At 44.1% G+C, this 17564-nt stretch overlaps 2 protein-coding genes and 2 long non-coding RNA genes across 4 annotated transcripts; 2 read left to right on the forward strand and 2 right to left on the reverse strand.

The window, feature by feature from the left end:
* Positions 1-34: 34 nt before the first annotated feature.
* Positions 35-2346, forward strand: LOC103997853 (uncharacterized). The gene is made up of 5 exons (XM_009419178.3): positions 35-243; positions 316-411; positions 927-1052; positions 1850-1889; positions 1977-2346. Exons 1-5 carry the CDS (start codon positions 91-93, stop codon positions 2042-2044), a joined length of 483 nt encoding a protein of 160 aa, XP_009417453.2. The 5' UTR covers positions 35-90; the 3' UTR covers positions 2045-2346.
* A 2326-nt stretch (positions 2347-4672) lies between these two features.
* LOC135650130 (uncharacterized) lies at positions 4673-5302 on the forward strand. The gene is made up of 2 exons (XR_010501464.1): positions 4673-4974; positions 5063-5302. It is a non-coding gene; the product is annotated as an uncharacterized LOC135650130 (long non-coding RNA).
* On the reverse strand, positions 5076-6039 carry LOC135650131 (uncharacterized). Its single transcript, XR_010501465.1, has 2 exons — positions 5902-6039; positions 5076-5826 (listed from the first exon to the last, which is right to left on the reverse strand). It is a non-coding gene; the product is annotated as an uncharacterized LOC135650131 (long non-coding RNA).
* Positions 6040-7775: 1736 nt separating this feature from the next.
* Positions 7776-10701, reverse strand: LOC103997854 (S-adenosylmethionine decarboxylase proenzyme). Its single transcript, XM_018818445.2, has 3 exons — positions 10572-10701; positions 9718-9870; positions 7776-9636 (listed from the first exon to the last, which is right to left on the reverse strand). Exon 3 carries the CDS (start codon positions 9449-9451, stop codon positions 8369-8371), a length of 1083 nt encoding a protein of 360 aa, XP_018673990.2. The 5' UTR covers positions 9452-9636; positions 9718-9870; positions 10572-10701; the 3' UTR covers positions 7776-8368.
* Between the last annotated feature and the right edge of the window lie 6863 nt (positions 10702-17564).

Raw genomic sequence — 17564 nt, forward strand, 5'->3', positions numbered from 1 at the left:
CCGCGATGCTGATAGGTTATTAAGCGGATTTGAGCGGCCAACAGCGACGCAGTATTCGAAATTGGGCGAGCGGCGGGAGAGGCGCGAGAGATGGCGGAACAGCGGCGGGGGAACCAGCAGCAGCGCCACCACCACCATCCGGCGGTGGACGACGTGATGAAGGTCTTGAGCAGGGCGAGCCGTGACCTCCTCCTCGTCCAGCGTCAGCTAGATCAGGAATTCCAGCGTTCCTACCCCGACGACGTGCGTGATCATAGGGTTTTATCTGGTCTTGTTGTTTGTTATTGATCTGGTTCTGATCTCCTTGGCCTGCAGGTCAATCCCTGCAAGATTGTTGCTCGCATCAAGAAGATCCAGGAGGACTTGGTCTCGCTCAAGGAACTCTGCCGCGAGCTGCTCGCTGAGAAACAGGTTCTTCTTTCTCTTTCTTCCGCACGCAACAATTAGGGGGGGGCAGCGAAATGATCTAGTAGAAAGCGAAAGTTATCATCTTGGAGCATATGGTGTTACTTGTTCTTTGGGCTCTTTGGTTTGGTATAGATATGTGGGCGTACGAAGAGTGTTCGATAATATGCACCTGTTTGCAGCCTCGGTTAGAGTAGCACCAGAGATATAAATTGACTTCTTTTAAGACAAGGAAAAATCTAGCAAGTTATCTTTGAATAGGAAACCTGATTGATAAGTATACGATTCACATGAAACTACTGCATCCCTTATCACTACTAATCTGTCATGTTATCTCCATAGGATATCAGTGTACAATGTAAATGGTGATCATTTACCATATTTTGTAGCTCTATATGTTGCTGGGTCATCTGCTTCGTGCTTCTAAGTTGGCCTTTTGTCACTAAAATATTGATAAGACTCTGGCAACAAACTCCACTCAAATTGCGAATAAACTGTCTGCTCACCGTTTTCGTCTGCAGGATTTAATTGACAAAACAAGATCAGTTTTGGTTGGGCAAAGGCATTCATTGCAGATGTTATTGGCTTCTTCTGGTCTACCTTCAATGAGTGAATCTGATGACATGGCATACGCAAATTTGAACCAGGTGATGGATTCTCTGTTTTTGTTTATTCATTCTGATAAATTTTAGTGTTCATTCTCATATCCTGTTTTCATCTTTTAGTAAACTTTTCGGAGGTTCATCAAATATTTTCCGTTTAAGCTTCATAATCTGTTCTTCATATTTTATGTGACTCTGTACAAGCAAGTCATAGGCAACCATTAATTGAACACTGTGAAATGCTCCTATACAGAATAGTATCAGATGAGGTTTGAGTCTTCAGAAGGGCAAATCGTGTTATGTAAGGCCTGTTAGATGGTTAATGCATATAATTGGTGGATCCAATGATTCCCCATTATTGCTGAAGGTGTAAGCATACGACTATTTGCTTCTCCTTTGTGCTTAGTTTTTCAAGTGGCGCTGGAAACTACCGTTTCATGTAGAATCTCTATCGATGCTAATTGTTTGATTGTATTAGTATGTAATAATACTACAAAAAGGGTATCCAAACTTACTCATAGAAATTTCATCTCACTGCCCAATGGGCTTACTGATCCATCGAGACTGGGTTAAATGATTTGCAGTGAAAAAGACAGGAATTGTTTGCAGCTGCAGTTTGTTGTAATCATCATGTTTGTTCTAGATCCGATTGCATTATAGTTATGAATGATCATGCTCTATGAGATTGTTGCACTTCTTAAGATTGAAGGCACTGTTGTTATGATTCCTCACCTAGAAATTGAAGCTCTTCACCAACTTCGCATTGCTCAATACCCTTAGGGATGATCAATCTAGCGGGCAAAGCAGTCTAACTCGTTTGCAATATACTTGCAATTGAACAGGTTATTGACGAATGGACAGCTCAAGTGAGAGCAAAGACTGGTAATAGCACCTGCACACTTCTCCATAACATAAAAATATGAGTAACTTTCTTGCAGAAAGAAAGACTGAGATGCTAGCTTATTTCAGGGGACGAGAAAGACATCGGTGAGGATATAAATCAGATGCTTTTCTCGGCATTAGTTCAGAACAACTAAGGTTAGAGTGAAGAGCAACAAGGAGATGAAAGCCCTTTGAGCTAATTTGCATAAGGTACGCATTGAATGATGTATACAGACACTCTGATGAACTTTAGAATGCCATGTTGGCACCTGGTTGACTTGCTCTGTGTAGATCTTAGTTGCCTCTTCCACGACATTGGAACCTTTGTCATGCGCTAGTTCCTAATATAAATCCTTCCAAACCTATTCTCCTACTCCTGTAGGCCACCCATGTGTGATTATGTATCTTTTCTATCGATAATTGCAACATCTTCATGTTTGGATGCATTCATTGCAAATTTTCTTTTTTTCTAATTTATTTGGCTAATTATCTGTTTTATTGATCGTAACCAAAGCTTTTTTAAGTTACTTTTGTGATAGCAGAGAAAGAAAACTGTTATGTCCTTTTATGGGGAGGTGTTGTTATAATATCACTGACTTAGTTGGAATTGCCTAAGTCGCGCAGTACTCTTACGGCAAAGTCAGACTTAGTTGGCGTTGCCTAAGTCGTGAAATATCATTACGCTAACTTTTCAAACTTAACTGAGATTGTCTAAGTCATGAGGCGTCTTTGCGATATATGCGTTCGTAAAAGGTTAGCTTAGTTGTAACCTCGTACAGGTCCCGAAAGACCTATAAAACAACAAGTTGATTAGTTTGAAAATGAGTGGTGAACAAGTCTCGACGTCTCGACGTCTCGCGAAGAGAGAAGCTTTATAAATAATTTAGCGAGCAATTTAAGTATAAGAGAGGAAAGAGAAAATAAGGACCTTAGAAGACCGAATAAATAGTTATGAGTTTGTAAACAACTGTTTATCGGGTGTTAGGCACGAATACAAGTTTTCGTCAAGTTAACGTGTGAATTTGTGAAGAGTGTCCAACGTCTGAATTTGGAAACTTAGTTCCCATCAAGTTAACATGCGAACTTGGAAGAACTTTAGGACTTCTTCAACGTGGCATATTTAAAAAAAAAATATTATTACTTTAGTTAAACTGGGATTATTTGTTCTTAATGCTGCAATTAAACTTGCAAATGATAACATGGATGCCACATTCAGATATAAAGAACTTTTGATTGAGAAAGTCCAGAAAGCCTTCTGTACCAAATAGATTAGCCTTCACTATGACTCATAATCATAAATCTGTACCAAATAGATTAGCCTTCACTATGACTCATAATCATAAATTTTGCAAGGATATTTGCACAATGGAGGAAGAAGACTGTTTTTTGGCAGATTAGGATCGAAACATAGAGATCGAAACTAATCTGAATCATTTGTCATGATGGATCTAATGAGATAATTAATCCATAAACCTAATACACTTAAACCATATGCTCAATATGATTAGGTCCAAAATAATGATTATATTCTCATCATCTAGCCTTCCCAAATCAATTCAAAATGATCACAAACTGAGTTTGTGACAAACAAAAATTTGTTTGATAGTTTCAGAAAATCCAATCACATAGTCCAAGGAGTGGCACCACCATCACCAGTGCTACCACCACCACAGAGGCATGTCATCCACAGCGGTGCTTGTGGCGTTCACAACACAGGAACTGTGAACCCTACAAGAAGACTGTGTCCCTGCGACCACCGGGCTCCCATGAAAGAGAAAGGAGAGAAGACAGAGGAGTAACTACAGAGAGAGCAGTTCTTTGGGTGTGCAGCTTTTGCTCTCCTTTTCCTTCCCTGTTAACACGTGTATGGGATGCAAGCAAGCAAGCACCCAATCCAATCCACATGACGACCTCACAAGCCACCAAAGGAGGAAGAAGATGATGTGCTCCACAACCAGAACACTCCCAAAGATTTGTGTGGGAAAGAAGAAATCTAGTGTCAATTTCATGTAGAGTGAGAAAGTGAGGGGGACAAAAGCAGTGGCTGAACCATGAGGGAGAGCAGAGACAGTGGAATCCTCTCACACCATTATTGAGCATAAGAAAAGATTGGAGAATTAAAACTACAATGTTGCTCCACATTTTAATTCCAAGCAGGAAGCCTAAAAGTAGGTTCACTATTTCCTAATTTTACTCCTCTTAAGTGCACCCAACATGGAAATCATGAAACCAAGTGAGATGCAAACACAAGAAGGAACACCACATCTCTAATCAGTTGTTAGTTTACACAACATTACTGCTTAGTCTATTCAGTAAGATAGTGACTGATTGATTTATTTTTTTTTCGAAGAACAAATAATAATAATAATAATAAATTGGAGTCCAGAATTTATAGTTAATATTATATTTTATAGTTAATCAGCAAAATAAATCATCATCACCATATTTCATATGTATGTTAAAAAGACACTCTTTGATTTTTAATCTTTAAATAATCTATTAAAAGTCTCATACTATTGATTTTTTCTAGATTGATTCCTACATAAGTGTTTTTACTTAGGGATTTTTTTTGGGACAAAAATATCTTTAAATTTTCATTAAAGTAATTTGATCACATATATTATTTAAAAAAATATTTTTGATAATTAATTAATGATCTTACAATCACTAACGATATGATTCAAAGATGATTATCATCATTTTTATATTTAAAATTTTTTTGAGTAATATATATGATCAAATTATCTTAGCAAAAGTCCAGACATGAATTTTTTGTGTTTTTTTGGGCGAAATACCTTTTATTTGTAAATACTTGAGGTATACCACTTCAATGGTGGTCAGGAAAGTAGGTGGCCACACGAAGACATTGGAGGCAAAGCACAGTGCTGTTCCATGGACCAGACGATGAGGCAGAAGAGGCTTGTCGGGATGGAAGGCGCCCACGTGGGAGGCGGCCACCTCACCCTTCTTCCGCCATGCTCGCGCAGGTGACCCTGCACCCCGGTCAAAGCAGTCAAAGCGGCAAGCCAACGCAGTAATGGGGGGACTGTGGAGGACCAGCGCGCGGCATCAGACTCGCAATGCAGTGAGTGAATCAAAAGGGACCTTTTCCTTGGCTGTTTTACCCTTGCGGATGGAGCAGTGTATGCATGCTCAGTCTCGGCTTCTTGCAGGAACGAGAGAAGGTGGAAAGGACCGGAGGATAACTGCTCTATTAGCTTCCCCTTACGAAGATACAGAAACACGAGGAGGAGAGAGAGAGAGAAAGAGCAGCAGCAGCAGCAGCAGCAGAGGTAGATCTCGAGAGATCTCAAGGAAAGCGATGGAGCTCAGACACCGTCAGATCTGCTCGGTATCAGAGACGTCGGGCTCTCTCTCTCTCTCTCTCTCTCTCTCTCTCTCTCTCTCTCTCTCTCTTCAGGATATTAGATAGAATCGGGAAGCCGGGCTGCTGCTGCTCCTCCTCCTCCCATCTCTTTTCCTCGCTCCTTGTAGAAGACGATGGCGTCCTGCTCTCTCTCCTCCTCCTCCACCACCTCCTCCTCCTCCTCGAAGCTCGATTCCAAGCTCACTCCATCTCTAGTCCCCTTCCTTCGCGAGTCCCCATCAGCCACTTCTCTTTTTCTTTTTCTTGCTGTTCGTGGATTTCTCTGAGCCCAATGCTGCCTGCGAGTCGTTCGACTACCGAGAGTGTCGTAGTAATGCACGTCGTACGTGGGCGGTGGTCGGACCATGGTGCCCCTGCTCCGGTTGCTTGCCACTGTGCTCCATCTCGAGGGGGTAATCTCGCCATTTCCCGGCATTGCTCCGGTGGTCCTCCCGGGCGGAGGTCTCGTTGTTGGCTTCTGCCCGCCCGCCTGCCCCCGTGCACATGGGTGAGCGAAGACCGCTGCAGCTACATCATCTCTCTCTCTCTCTCTCTCTCTCGTGTTCTGCTCTGTTTACGCTGATCAATGCATTAGGAAGCAAAGAGCGGAGAGCAACAGAATTAAATGATGGTAATGACTGCTACTTTTTATCCGCATGATGGATTTAGCCGTCATCTCATTTCCATACTCCCGAAAGAAGCTCGGTGAGCGTGCAAGGGGCTTTTTGCTGTTGCTTCTGCGTCTGTGTGGGTGAGAGAGAGATAGAGAGAAGGGGATGCAGGACGAAGGAGAAACGATGAGAGAGAGAGAGAAGAGAGCTTCCCTTCCCCAAAACGGAGCCATCGATACGTAAAATCCGGGGGAAGTACGTCTCCTTGAGGCCCGAGTTCCCGAACTACCCTTGGGGCTCCGTTGCTGCCTCGGGAAACGAAGGGCATTGCGGTCACTTCCTGTGGGTGGAGCTGTGTATGGGGTACAGCTCTCCATTTCTGTATGGGACGTGGAAGAAGCGTGTCCCGTTGGGTTTACATATAAAGCGGTAAAAGACAGCGTAGGGAAGAGGAGAGCGAGTTGTTCTCTTTCTTCCTTTCTCTCTCTGCTTTAGTATGCTTTGTCTGGTGTTGTTGGGTGTGAGGCAAAGCCATTGATCCTCCGCAGCGAGTCTACCGAGTTGGGATGGTGAGCACTCATCACAGAAGATGGACCCGTACATGGATTTAGTGCTTGCTTTAGCTTCTGCTTTGCTTTGCTCTGTTCCGCCATATGTGATGGAGAAGGAAGAACGTAGGCCAAGCTCAGCAAAGCAGGCAGTGCTACGTCGAGGAGAAAGAGAGGGAGGATTGGCATTGTCTGTTCCGGAGGCCTCTTTTTGCAGCTGACAAGAAAGATCGAGGAAGGAACGGCCATGGAAAGGGTGGAGGCGGTGGCAGAGAGGCCAGCCATGGCGCGGCGGACGGGCGAAGGCAGGCCTCATGATGGTGCAGGTGAAGACGACGATGCACTACGCGAGGAGGCAGCCGACGTGCTTTAAGGTTTGTGTGCTGTGATATTGGTGTAAGCGGCTCAATCAGTTATCTCTTTTTCTTCTTCTTCTTCTTCTTCTTCTTCTTCTTCCTCTTCTGTTTCCTTTTTCTCTTCTTCTTCTTCTTCTGCCTACTACTCCCATTACCACCAACATGCTGTTTTGTAATAGCCTCTTGGCGTTGCTGCTTTGGCTTCCACTGTTTGATCCTGCGAGTGACGTGGGTTGGTGGTGGGAGGAAAGGGATGGGGTAGGGGAGGGTGGGTTGGCACGGCATGCTTCACGCCACACATCTCCCTCTCCCACAACTCCCCTTGTGTAACCTTGGGATGTTATGTTGGGTTTCTCTCCCTTTTGTCGCTTGTTGATTGGATGGGTTGCTTAGCATTCATCTTAGAACAGAGAGGGATTGCAGCATTCACCCCCGCCACCCCTCTTCCTGCTTTCTTGCTTGGGAGAGGGTTTTGGGTGGTTCAATCTGCGTGAGAGAACAACAGCGACGATGGATGTGTCAGTCTGGAATGCAATTAGTGGGGGTGGTTCATTTTACCCTTTGGATGCATGAGATGTGTAGCAAGTACAGGCTTAAAGACACTGGCCACTGTGTCAGGACTGAGATCAGGTTGCCCTTAAGGCAGCTGCTAGCTATATAGCCTGATGTCGGTGCGACTGCCCTATTGTTTACTGCAAAAAGTTGGAGGAGAGTCTGCACCATTCTCTGCTTCAGGGATAAAGAGTTCCCAAGTCACCGCTGCATAGGTAGTCTCCAGAGGCAAAATCCTTTTCTATTAAATCATGCCTCTGTTTGTGTTTAAAAGCAGCAATTTCTTGAACTGACTCGAGAAAAGAAGTTCTACAGCAGTTTAGATGGGTTTCCCCTTCTACCAATGCAAATCCACCAAACCCAAACAAAGCAAATGCCATGCATGATATGTAGTAGTAGTAGTAGTAGTGCCATCAGCCCATATTCTATCTGGAGGCTCAGTTGAAACCGTATCAGCCAAAAATCAACGGACAGTTGTGATATCTCACTTTCCAGCGTAATTAAGCATCAAATAAGCATAACAAACATCAATCTTGGGCAAGCACGGCCGCTATCTCTTCTACATTTTCAAAGCATGACATTTATTTAGGGTGCCAATCTTCATATAGACCTTATCATAAACTCGAGGACACCATTTGACACCCAAGTAGAATATTAGAATATTGGTTGGATCACTCGGTAGTACTTATGCAGGCTGCAAATTTTATGTCCAAACAGCACCTGATCATGCATGAATTCGGTCTATAAAAAATGCTGCTGGTGGTCATCGTGGCACACACAGGAGGCCACCTAGAGCTATTGCTTGACACCAGCATCCTCTGTCCCGAACGCCACTGCACATTCGTGTGAATTCCTAGTTACACAAGGACCCCTGGTCAAGTGTGGCAAAAGGGATCTCATAAAACACTACTAGAACTAAAATCTTGGCCAACTTTCTGCACAACATCATCTTCCTCATGAACTCTTCTCATCTCTCCATCCCTTCACCTTCCAAGCAGGATCCTCTGGCATCATCTTTCAGAGTTTTATCCCCATCTTCTCCTTCCTAGTAATGTAGATTGGGTCCGGGCGACACTGCAGTTACAGCAGAAGCAGCAAATGCTTGGTATATCAACAGGCCACCGCCTGGGAGATCTTGTTCCACTCTATCTTTGCAGGTGTAACCATCAAGAAGTATCTTGTCTGTCCAAGTGCCTGCTAGTCCACGGCCACCGAAGATGGTGACTGCAAAAGAGAATTCTGAAGGGTCAAAGCACCTGAGGACCCTCTCGATTAAGTCCTGCTGCACCGAGGTCAGAGGATCAAACCCCATTGCCTCATAACTAGCGTAGCTGAAACCCTCCTCGGGTGTCACATGGATGGTGGAGAGCGACGGGCCATGAATCCCATTCATGGAGTAGCCACAGGGCTCGAAGTCGAAGTCACATATCTCCATCTCAGGAATAATATTGGAGATACCAGAGAGCTTCGTCATGGCCTTGGCAGGACACTCATGTCCTTCCACCGAATTCTTAAAGAAGATTAACGCCCGTTCAGTGTTCAACTTAGTCATGCACATCTCGAGGGTGACCATCGGCAGCTCAGGCTTATTGGCAGCATAGTATATATGCCATTTTCGATCTGCGTTCGCTGAATCACCAATCACATATGCATCACCACCTGACTCGAGGCTGCCAAAGAACTGATTGAGCACAGCAACTTCATCGGAGAAGCTACGGTGGGGGGACGGCTGTGCACCAGGAAAGATAAAGGTCCCACGAGAGTATTTAACAGAGAAAACAGAGAGCGAAAGCTCTGCAGCAAGTTCAAGAATTCTAGGAATGGATAGGAGGAGCTTCGTGGTCCCGCAAGTCTTGAGGATTATTTTGTAGGGATAAACAAAGAGGCTGGATTCGGAGAGGACATATGAATCGAAGTTCTTGTTCGAGAGATGAGACACGATGGTGCATCGTGCCAGATCCAGAATGGAATCGATCTGTGCCCGTGAAAGAGCACGCAGCCCCCAACCATGGGCGTCCACAAAAATGGGTGCCTCGGAGAATGTGATCTCCAGGCGCTTCTCGTATCCCTCGAAACCAATTGGTGAGGCCAAGGGAGGGTTTGGAGTGTCTAGCAGTGAGATTGCCATCGAATCAAGCAAGAGCAAGTGAGAGTGGCAACGACAAGAAGAGAACAGGAGACCAAAAGTGGTCTGGGAGGAGGTTTGGATGTTAGAAAGCAGCTAGCTTGAGATTGTTTAAGAGCAAAGCAACAGAAATCCTACTCTACCGAAGAAGGCATCTGAAGGGGGTCTCAGGATGGCTTCCTCACACACTGCAGAAGATCAAAATTAGCAAATGATCAGCATTCAACACACCAAATCGAAGACATCTTAGTTTCAGACTTGGTTCTTACGTTGGAGTATGCAGCAGACTGGAACTTCTTGATTCCACCGTTGGGTCGGATGTCTTCGACGGTGTAGCCAAGGGGTGCTTCGTGCTGCAATGAGCTACTACTGCTACACTTTTTCTTCCCACCTTTAGACTCCATTAAAACATTTCGAGCTTCCTGCAACAATGGAAGAACAACATGTCGATCTTTACAACCAAACAAAATAAGAATCACATGCATTAAAAGACCAAGAGAAGAGAAAAACTAGCTATAGTCTACGCCTAGACATACTACAAAGCATGAGACGATCAAGAGTCATGTCCGAAGCATAACATTATTCTAAGCATTTTTAGGAGACCCGATAAGTAAAAATTAAACAGTGTTCATATTCATCTATTAACATAAGCAGAAAAATAACCTAAATCAAATAAAAAGATCATTCTTTACAGACAAATAAATATATAGGAAGGATTAGAACAAATTGTAAGGCAAATCTAATGACTGCATCGAGGTTAGAACAAATCATGCCCTAATTAATATGAAATCAAAAGAACACACCGAGGGAAAAACAGAATGAAATTAACGAATTAGGGTTACAATACGACGACACCGTACAAATTCGGCCCGAACAGTTAAAGATCTTCGAACAAGCGAACAGGAAGAAGGGCTACAATCGCAAGATGCAATCACCAAAACCAACTCATATCAAGGGCCATTTGATTCTCCGTCCACCATCAGAAAAGGATTGAACGGAATACAACCCATAATGTGCCCATAGAACAACGACAACAACCGTTGATTGATCAAACGATTCTTGAGATGACTACAACAGATGGAATTGCAAGAGAAGACAGAGACGGAGAGAAGGAAAAGCTTACGATCGAAAGGCCAAGGAGGATCACCGCAGCAGCCGAAGCCGAGACTCTGCTGATCCAAACCCTGGCGGACGATACGAGAGCCGAAGAGGAGCCGGGAAGATTGAGAGAGAGAGAAGCGGCGAGGAAGCGGGAGGAGGAGGCCTCCCTTTATATAGGACGCAGAGGGAGTCCGGGAACGTAAGGAAGTCTTCCCAACGGAGACGCTATCTCTATCTGAGAACCGATTCGGTTAACCTTAACCGTCGCGGTCCAGCGAACGCCACCAATAAGAGCGTTACTTCGGTGGGTCCTCGTATCTTGGCCAATCGTCTGCTCTCAGCTTCCTCGTATTTGTGTTTCCTGTCCCTCCCAAATCAAACCAACCCTCAATTTTCCAATAATTAATATTGAAGTTTTTTATATCACATCATCATTCTAAGTATTATTAATATTAAATTTAAATTAATAATATATTTATCAAAATTTTATTATAAGTTAATTTATGGGGTGTTATAATCTCTCGCTATTTTAATATTTGACATCCCTATTAATTACTAATATAACTTAAAATCAAACTTAATCTCATTCATGGATAATGCTTTCTTATTTGAATTTATGTAAAATCTATGTTTTAATTATTTAAAGATATATCTATACAGTTAAATAACTCTTACAACATCTGGATGAGATTTTTGGATGATTATGCTACATTTATGCAAGACAAAAGATGATTTGGGCAACAATTGGCACTGATGAGGTCACAATCCATGCTCAGTATCACCACTCCCTCTCCTCTCACATGAACATAAAGAATCTGGCATTCTCCACTCCTCACTTGAAATCCTACTTGCCACTCACTTTCCTTCTGCATGGAAGATTCAAATCATCCACCTTTTAGTTTTTGGATGGTCCATTATGAACACACACACACAAAAAAGAAAAGATTTCATCAGCTAGATATTCGACTTGTCAAGGTGGCATGACCTTGTTGCACATATCTACTTGGCTTAGATTCGCTTGGAGAATGATATGCTGTCCACCAATACCTCCAAGTAGTGACAGACCCAGCCACCACCTTGTGATCATTGTGGTTATTGTATTGTGCTTGGATGATCTCCATCTCCCCCAGGACGCTTCCTTTCTCTTTCTAATTCTATTGCACCAACAGCACCATGGAGATTTGTTTTTGCTTGTTGCTAGGGATATACTTTGCTTCATTCGGAATGCTCCTCTGGTGGATGGCACCTCCACTCCATTGGCCATGCTGCTGGCCTTTCATTTGTTCCTCTGTTTGTGATGTGTAGTGTAAGGCTTTGGAGCTTTGTGTTGTCAAGTTGATACTTTTGATTTGATGATTTCTTGTCTCTGTCCACAGGTTGAGAAATAAAGGGAAAACCACTGCTCGATTTCCTGCTAGCCTTCATCACTCTTCACTGCAACTCTGAAGTCAGACTTCCTCAAACAACTGTAGCAGTTATTGTATAGCCACCATAATCTTGAAAGATGTTGCTTCTTCACCAGCTAAGAAACTTGATTGATTGTCTTTACTGCAATCTTGTGCTTCACTTGTCATCTTGAGGAAACCTTGCAATGCTTTCCAGCTATTGCCACAATGAGGAAACCCTTCTCAGTGGCCTGTGGTTTTAGTGCCATTAATATCCCCACAAACAGTGATGGATTCAAGGAGTAGATGACAAGTGGGGGGAGAAATATCATGTTTTACCACCTAAAAAGTGACTCCAAGGCCATGCTTATCTTTAGCTTTAGGGAAATGGCAAATTGAAGGAGGAAGGAAGGTGCATGGCCTTCACCTTTGTCTTGTTTTTCCACTCCTCATCTTTGCCTTTTAGCTCTTTTCATCCATGATCCTCTTTTACATTAAAGCTTGCAATTAGTCGAACGTGGGCGAATCACTTTACTCAGGTGAATGCACTTTCCTTTCTCAAACCTCTGTGTTTAATCATGCATGTTCATAATAATTCAAAAACCTCTCTCTTGTTGGTGAATGAATTCAGAACTGGCACATTGCATGGAGTATGTATGACATTGGAGGTATATTGAGAATGCTACCCTTCTCTCTGTATCATCTATTTCAATCAAGACATGTTGCTACTGCCAGCAGCGGCCATGCATGGCTCGTGGAGCCTGTACAGGTCCAGGTTTCTAAGCCAATCTTGAAGGTTAATTGATCTTTGAGCAGTAGAGGAGGTGGTGGTCATCTGCTGCCATGGGAGTGATGTAAGCTTCAAGACAAAGAAGGATGAATTTGAAGGCTTTGGAGAGAGCAGGTGGTAGAGTGAGAAATTGTCTCATGTTATTGCTCAGTTTTCCCCTTCTGATCTTTGCCACTTCGTGAATGCTCATCTCATTACTTGTTATAAGAATGTTGAATACTCATTACACTGTACACATACATACTTTATACTGTCACTCACTCATGTTCATATTTCAACATACATAATGATTGAGAAGATCACATACCACCAGTTTGCAGGCCTAGTTTGACCCTGCGTCACTACCATTTCATGCTTCTTATCGCTCCCTTTCTCCATCATGCTTTTCCTGTCTTATCAAGATAGAGCTCTTGTTCTTAGTTCTGGATTCAATCTTTGTAGAGATGAGTACTTCACCAAATGAGAGCTCCTGAAAACATCTTGGCTACTTCTTCCCTAAATCTTGATGACCATGGCATTTTTGTTAGTTCTATGTGTTAGAATAAAGAGATAAATGAGTTGTAGAAGAAGAAGTTGAATGTTATTGACATATCCTCCGTCTTTATATACAGGTTAGAAGGAGAAGTTTCCTCAACGGGTTAGAGGATTTCCCTCAACAGAGTAGAGAGATTTCCTCAACAGTTAGGGAAATCTCATCTACTTATCATGCCCCCGCAAGATGGTGCTCCTATCAAGGAGGCCAATCTTGGACTGATGTAATGCAAACAGCTTACGAGCTATAGGCTTCGTAAGTGAGTCGGCCAATTGATCAGCTGTATGAACATGAGAAACACGGAGTTGACGGCGGACAACTTGATCACGTACAAAGTGGAAGTCAATAGCAATATGTTTCATGCGGGAGTGGAATACCGGATTAGCGCATAGATAGGTAGCTCCAATATTATCACAATATATTGTAGGAGTGGAATCGATGTTGAGTTCCTGGAGAAGATTCGTGATCCAATTGAGTTCTGCAGTGGTAGCGGCAATGGCACGGTATTCAGCTTCAGTTGTAGACCGGGCGACTGTCTTTTGCTTCTTAGAACTCCAACTGATTGGATGAGCACCAAGGAAGATAATATACCCCGATGTGGATGTTCTATCATCAAGGTTGCCCGCCCAATCAGCATCGGCAAATGCATGAAGACGAAGTGGAGAGTGTTTACGAAAAAAGAGTCCATGATTTAGAGTCCCTTTAAGATATCGTAGAAGTCTCTTGACCGCAGACCAGTGTAGAGTAGATGGTTGCTGCATAAACTGTGATAATTTGTTCACAGCAAATGAGATGTCTGGACGCGTGAGAGTTAAGTATTGTAAAGAGCCAACAACTTGGCGGTATTGAGTAGGTTCCGTAGCAGGACTTCCATCTGATAATTTGAGAGAACCGCTAGTAGAGATGGGGGTTGTAACTGCATTTGCATCCTGCATGTTTGTCTTTAATAACAAATCTTGAATGTACTTGCGTTGTGATAAAAGGAGACCGGAAGATGTGAAGGTAGCTTCGACGCCCAAAAAGTAGCTCAAGGGTCCGAGATCCTTAAGCGAGAATCGAGCTGCCAGCTGTTTGACGAACGCTTGGATGCTGGCGGGATTGTTGCTTGTGACAATAATATCATCCACATATACCAGAATATACACTGTGTTTCCATGATGATGTCGCAGAAACAACGAAGTGTCAGATTTGGAGTTAAGAAAGCCGACAGAAGTCAAAAATGAGCTAAGTTGAGTGTACCAAGCTCTCGGAGCCTGACGAAGTCCATAAATGGCTTTCCGAAGTTTGCAAACATGCTGTGGATACTGAGGATGAGTAAAACCGGGGGGTTGTTGCATAAAAACATCTTCAGATAGAGATCCCTGTAGAAAGGCATTATTAACATCCAATTGTCGTAATTGCCAGCCTTTAGTGGTAGCCAGACTCAAGATAAGCCGGATTGTAGTGGGTTTAACAACAGGACTAAACGTCTCAGTGAAATCAACTCCAGGTCGTTGATGGAACCCTTTGGCGACCAGGCGTGCCTTATATCGAGCAACTGAGCCATCTGGGTTCCGCTTAATTCTAAAGACCCACTTACACCCGATGATGTTTTGTGAAGGATGAAAAGGAATTAGATCCCATGTTGAATTATGGAGGAGGGCATTATATTCCTCGCTCATGGCAATACGCCAATGCAGAGATTTTTGGGCTTGAGTGAAGGTGGTGGGTTCAATGTTGGGGGATGAGGAATTCATGACAGCTTGTAGGTTAAGTACTTGACGAGGTTTAAAAATACCATGCTTAGAGCGAGTGGTCATAGGATGATTGGAGATGACAGGATTAGGAGGTAATGTTGGGTGAGGATCAGTGGCACAAGCCGGGTCAAGGGGAGACACGTCAGGGGCACTTGGGCGAGAAGGAGGTAAAGAGGATGGTTGTGTTTCGGAACATATTGCCCCATCAATTGGAGAAGAGTGGAGTGGAGTAGGAACAGAGGAAACGGGCAAGTGTTGAACTGGAGTGATATAGTGCGGATCAGGAGGGGAGGAAGTAGACGAAGACATGGGAGGCTCGTCCGATTGATCCGAAGGTATACTCCAGTGAGATAGTGAAGTGGTCCGTATGGCAGGATATGGAAGGGTTTGGAAAGGAAAGTTAGACTCAACAAAGATAACGTGACGTGATACAAAGATTTTGTGAGTGTGGAGATTATAGCAGCGGAAAGCATTATGGTCAAGTGAGTAACCAATAAAGACGCAAGGAGAAGATCGGGATGTTAACTTATGAGAGGCATAGGGACGTAACCAAGGATAACATAAACAACCGAACACGCGGAGTTTACGAAGGTTAGGGGGTTTGTGGAACAGTGTGTCAAAGGGGGACTGGTGTTGTAGAACTGGTGTAGGCATCCGATTAATTAGGTAGACAGCAGTTTGAAAGGCTGCTGTCCAGAAAGTTGAAGGCATGGAAGCCTGATGTAAAAGTGTGAGTCCAGTTTCTACTATATGCCGATGTTTGCGTTCGGCAGAACCAACTAGTTGAGGAGTATGTGGAGGAGACTTGAGGTGTTGAATGCCACAAGCTGAGAGATGAGACGCCAGGGCTTGATATTCACCGCCACCATCAGAGTAGACTGTTTTAATGGTAGACTGAAAATAGTTTTCGACCAACTTCTGGAAAGTGGAAAAAACGCGAGAAACGTCAGATTTATGAGAAAGAGGATATATCCATGTGTACTTGGAGAAGTGATCTACAAAAATAACATAAAATCGAAACTTATCAAAAGATAAGATTGGAGCAGGACCCCAAACATCAGTATATATAATTTCAAAAGGTTTAGAGGAGGAAATTGAAGATGAACCAAAAGGCTGCCGATGACTCTTATTACTAAGACAAGCATCACAATGCATCATAGAATTAGGGGACTTAAAAAGAGGAAGAGAGTGACGAGATAATAATTTCTGCTGAATAAAAGGTGAGGGATGGCCAAGCCGACGATGCCACACATCAACTGGAGCCGCAACAGAAGAATGAACAGTGGGCTTGGTCATTCGAGAGGCTGACGGCCATTCATAAATGTTGTCTTTATTCGGGCCTTGGACCAATGATGCCCCCGTGCTCAAATCCTTAACAAGAAATGAATCAGGAAAGAATTCAATGGAAGTATTGTTATGTTTGCAAAATTGAGAAACAGAAATGAGGTTGCGTTTAATATGAGGGGCGCATAAAACATCATCGAGAGTAAATGTATTAGAGTCAGAATTAAGCGTTGTGGAACCAGTATGAGTTATAGAAAGTCCTTTACCATCACCGATGATGATATCTTCATTGCCGCCATAGGGATTGTGAAGAGACAAATTCTGAAGATCAGCGGTGATGTGATGAGAGGCACCAGAGTCGACAATCCAGTTGGACTGGCTAGGTGTCGGAGTAGTTAGGAGATTTGCCTGTGGCCAGTGTGACGGAGTAGGGAGGCGGAGACGAGACCGGCAAACTTTAGCGGAATGGCCGACTTTGTCACACAGTTGGCAAACGACCCGTCTCTGATGGCTCGGTAGGGCAGGACGCCAAGACGGATAATGGCTGGAGTTGCCACTTTGCGAGAAGGGATGACTAGGAGGATAGGAGGGGTGTTGCATGGAACTCACAGTATCAAGAGGCGTAGTAGCCAAACCTTGGGTGATGTTCGGTGAGTACCGCTGTAGTTTTCGCAGCCATCTTCCGGCGAACTGCAGCCTCTACAATCTGCTGCAGCAAGCAGCAATCCACAGCAGCGAACTGCAGTCTTGAGTACTGCTGCAGTTTTTGCAGCCATCTCCCGGCGAACTACAGTCCCTACAAGCTGCTGCGATAGAGGAAGGAAGATGCAGCGGTTGCGGCTGCTGCTGGCCGGGAAGTGGCAGCGACAGCGAAGGAGGAAGACGCGAGAAAGACACCGTCGTTCGCCGTTCGTCGCTATTGAGGAGGAAGACACCGCCGTTGAGGAGGCGCCGTTGTGTAGAGGGAAACGGCAGCGAAAGCTGCTGCGGTAGAGGATGATGCAGCGGTTGCGACAGCTACTGGCCGGAGAAGTGCAGGAGGCGGCTGCTGCGATAGAGGAAGATGCAGCAGTTGCGACTGCTACTGGCCGGAGAAGTGCAGGAGGCGGCTGATGTCTTCTCTGGTGCTGCCCAACGTGGGGCTGAAGGACCACGTTGTCCTTCCGGCGAAGAAGAAGGAAGAGGAAGGTGCAGCAGTTGCGACTGCTACTGGCCGGGAAGCGAGGAAGACACCGTTGTTCGCCGTTCACTGCTATTGAGGAGAGAATGTTTTCCTCCTTGCGTGACG

Source organism: Musa acuminata, chromosome BXJ3-9 (genome assembly GCF_036884655.1).
Source record: "Musa acuminata AAA Group cultivar baxijiao chromosome BXJ3-9, Cavendish_Baxijiao_AAA, whole genome shotgun sequence".
Classification (NCBI taxonomy): Eukaryota; Viridiplantae; Streptophyta; class Magnoliopsida; order Zingiberales; family Musaceae; genus Musa; species Musa acuminata.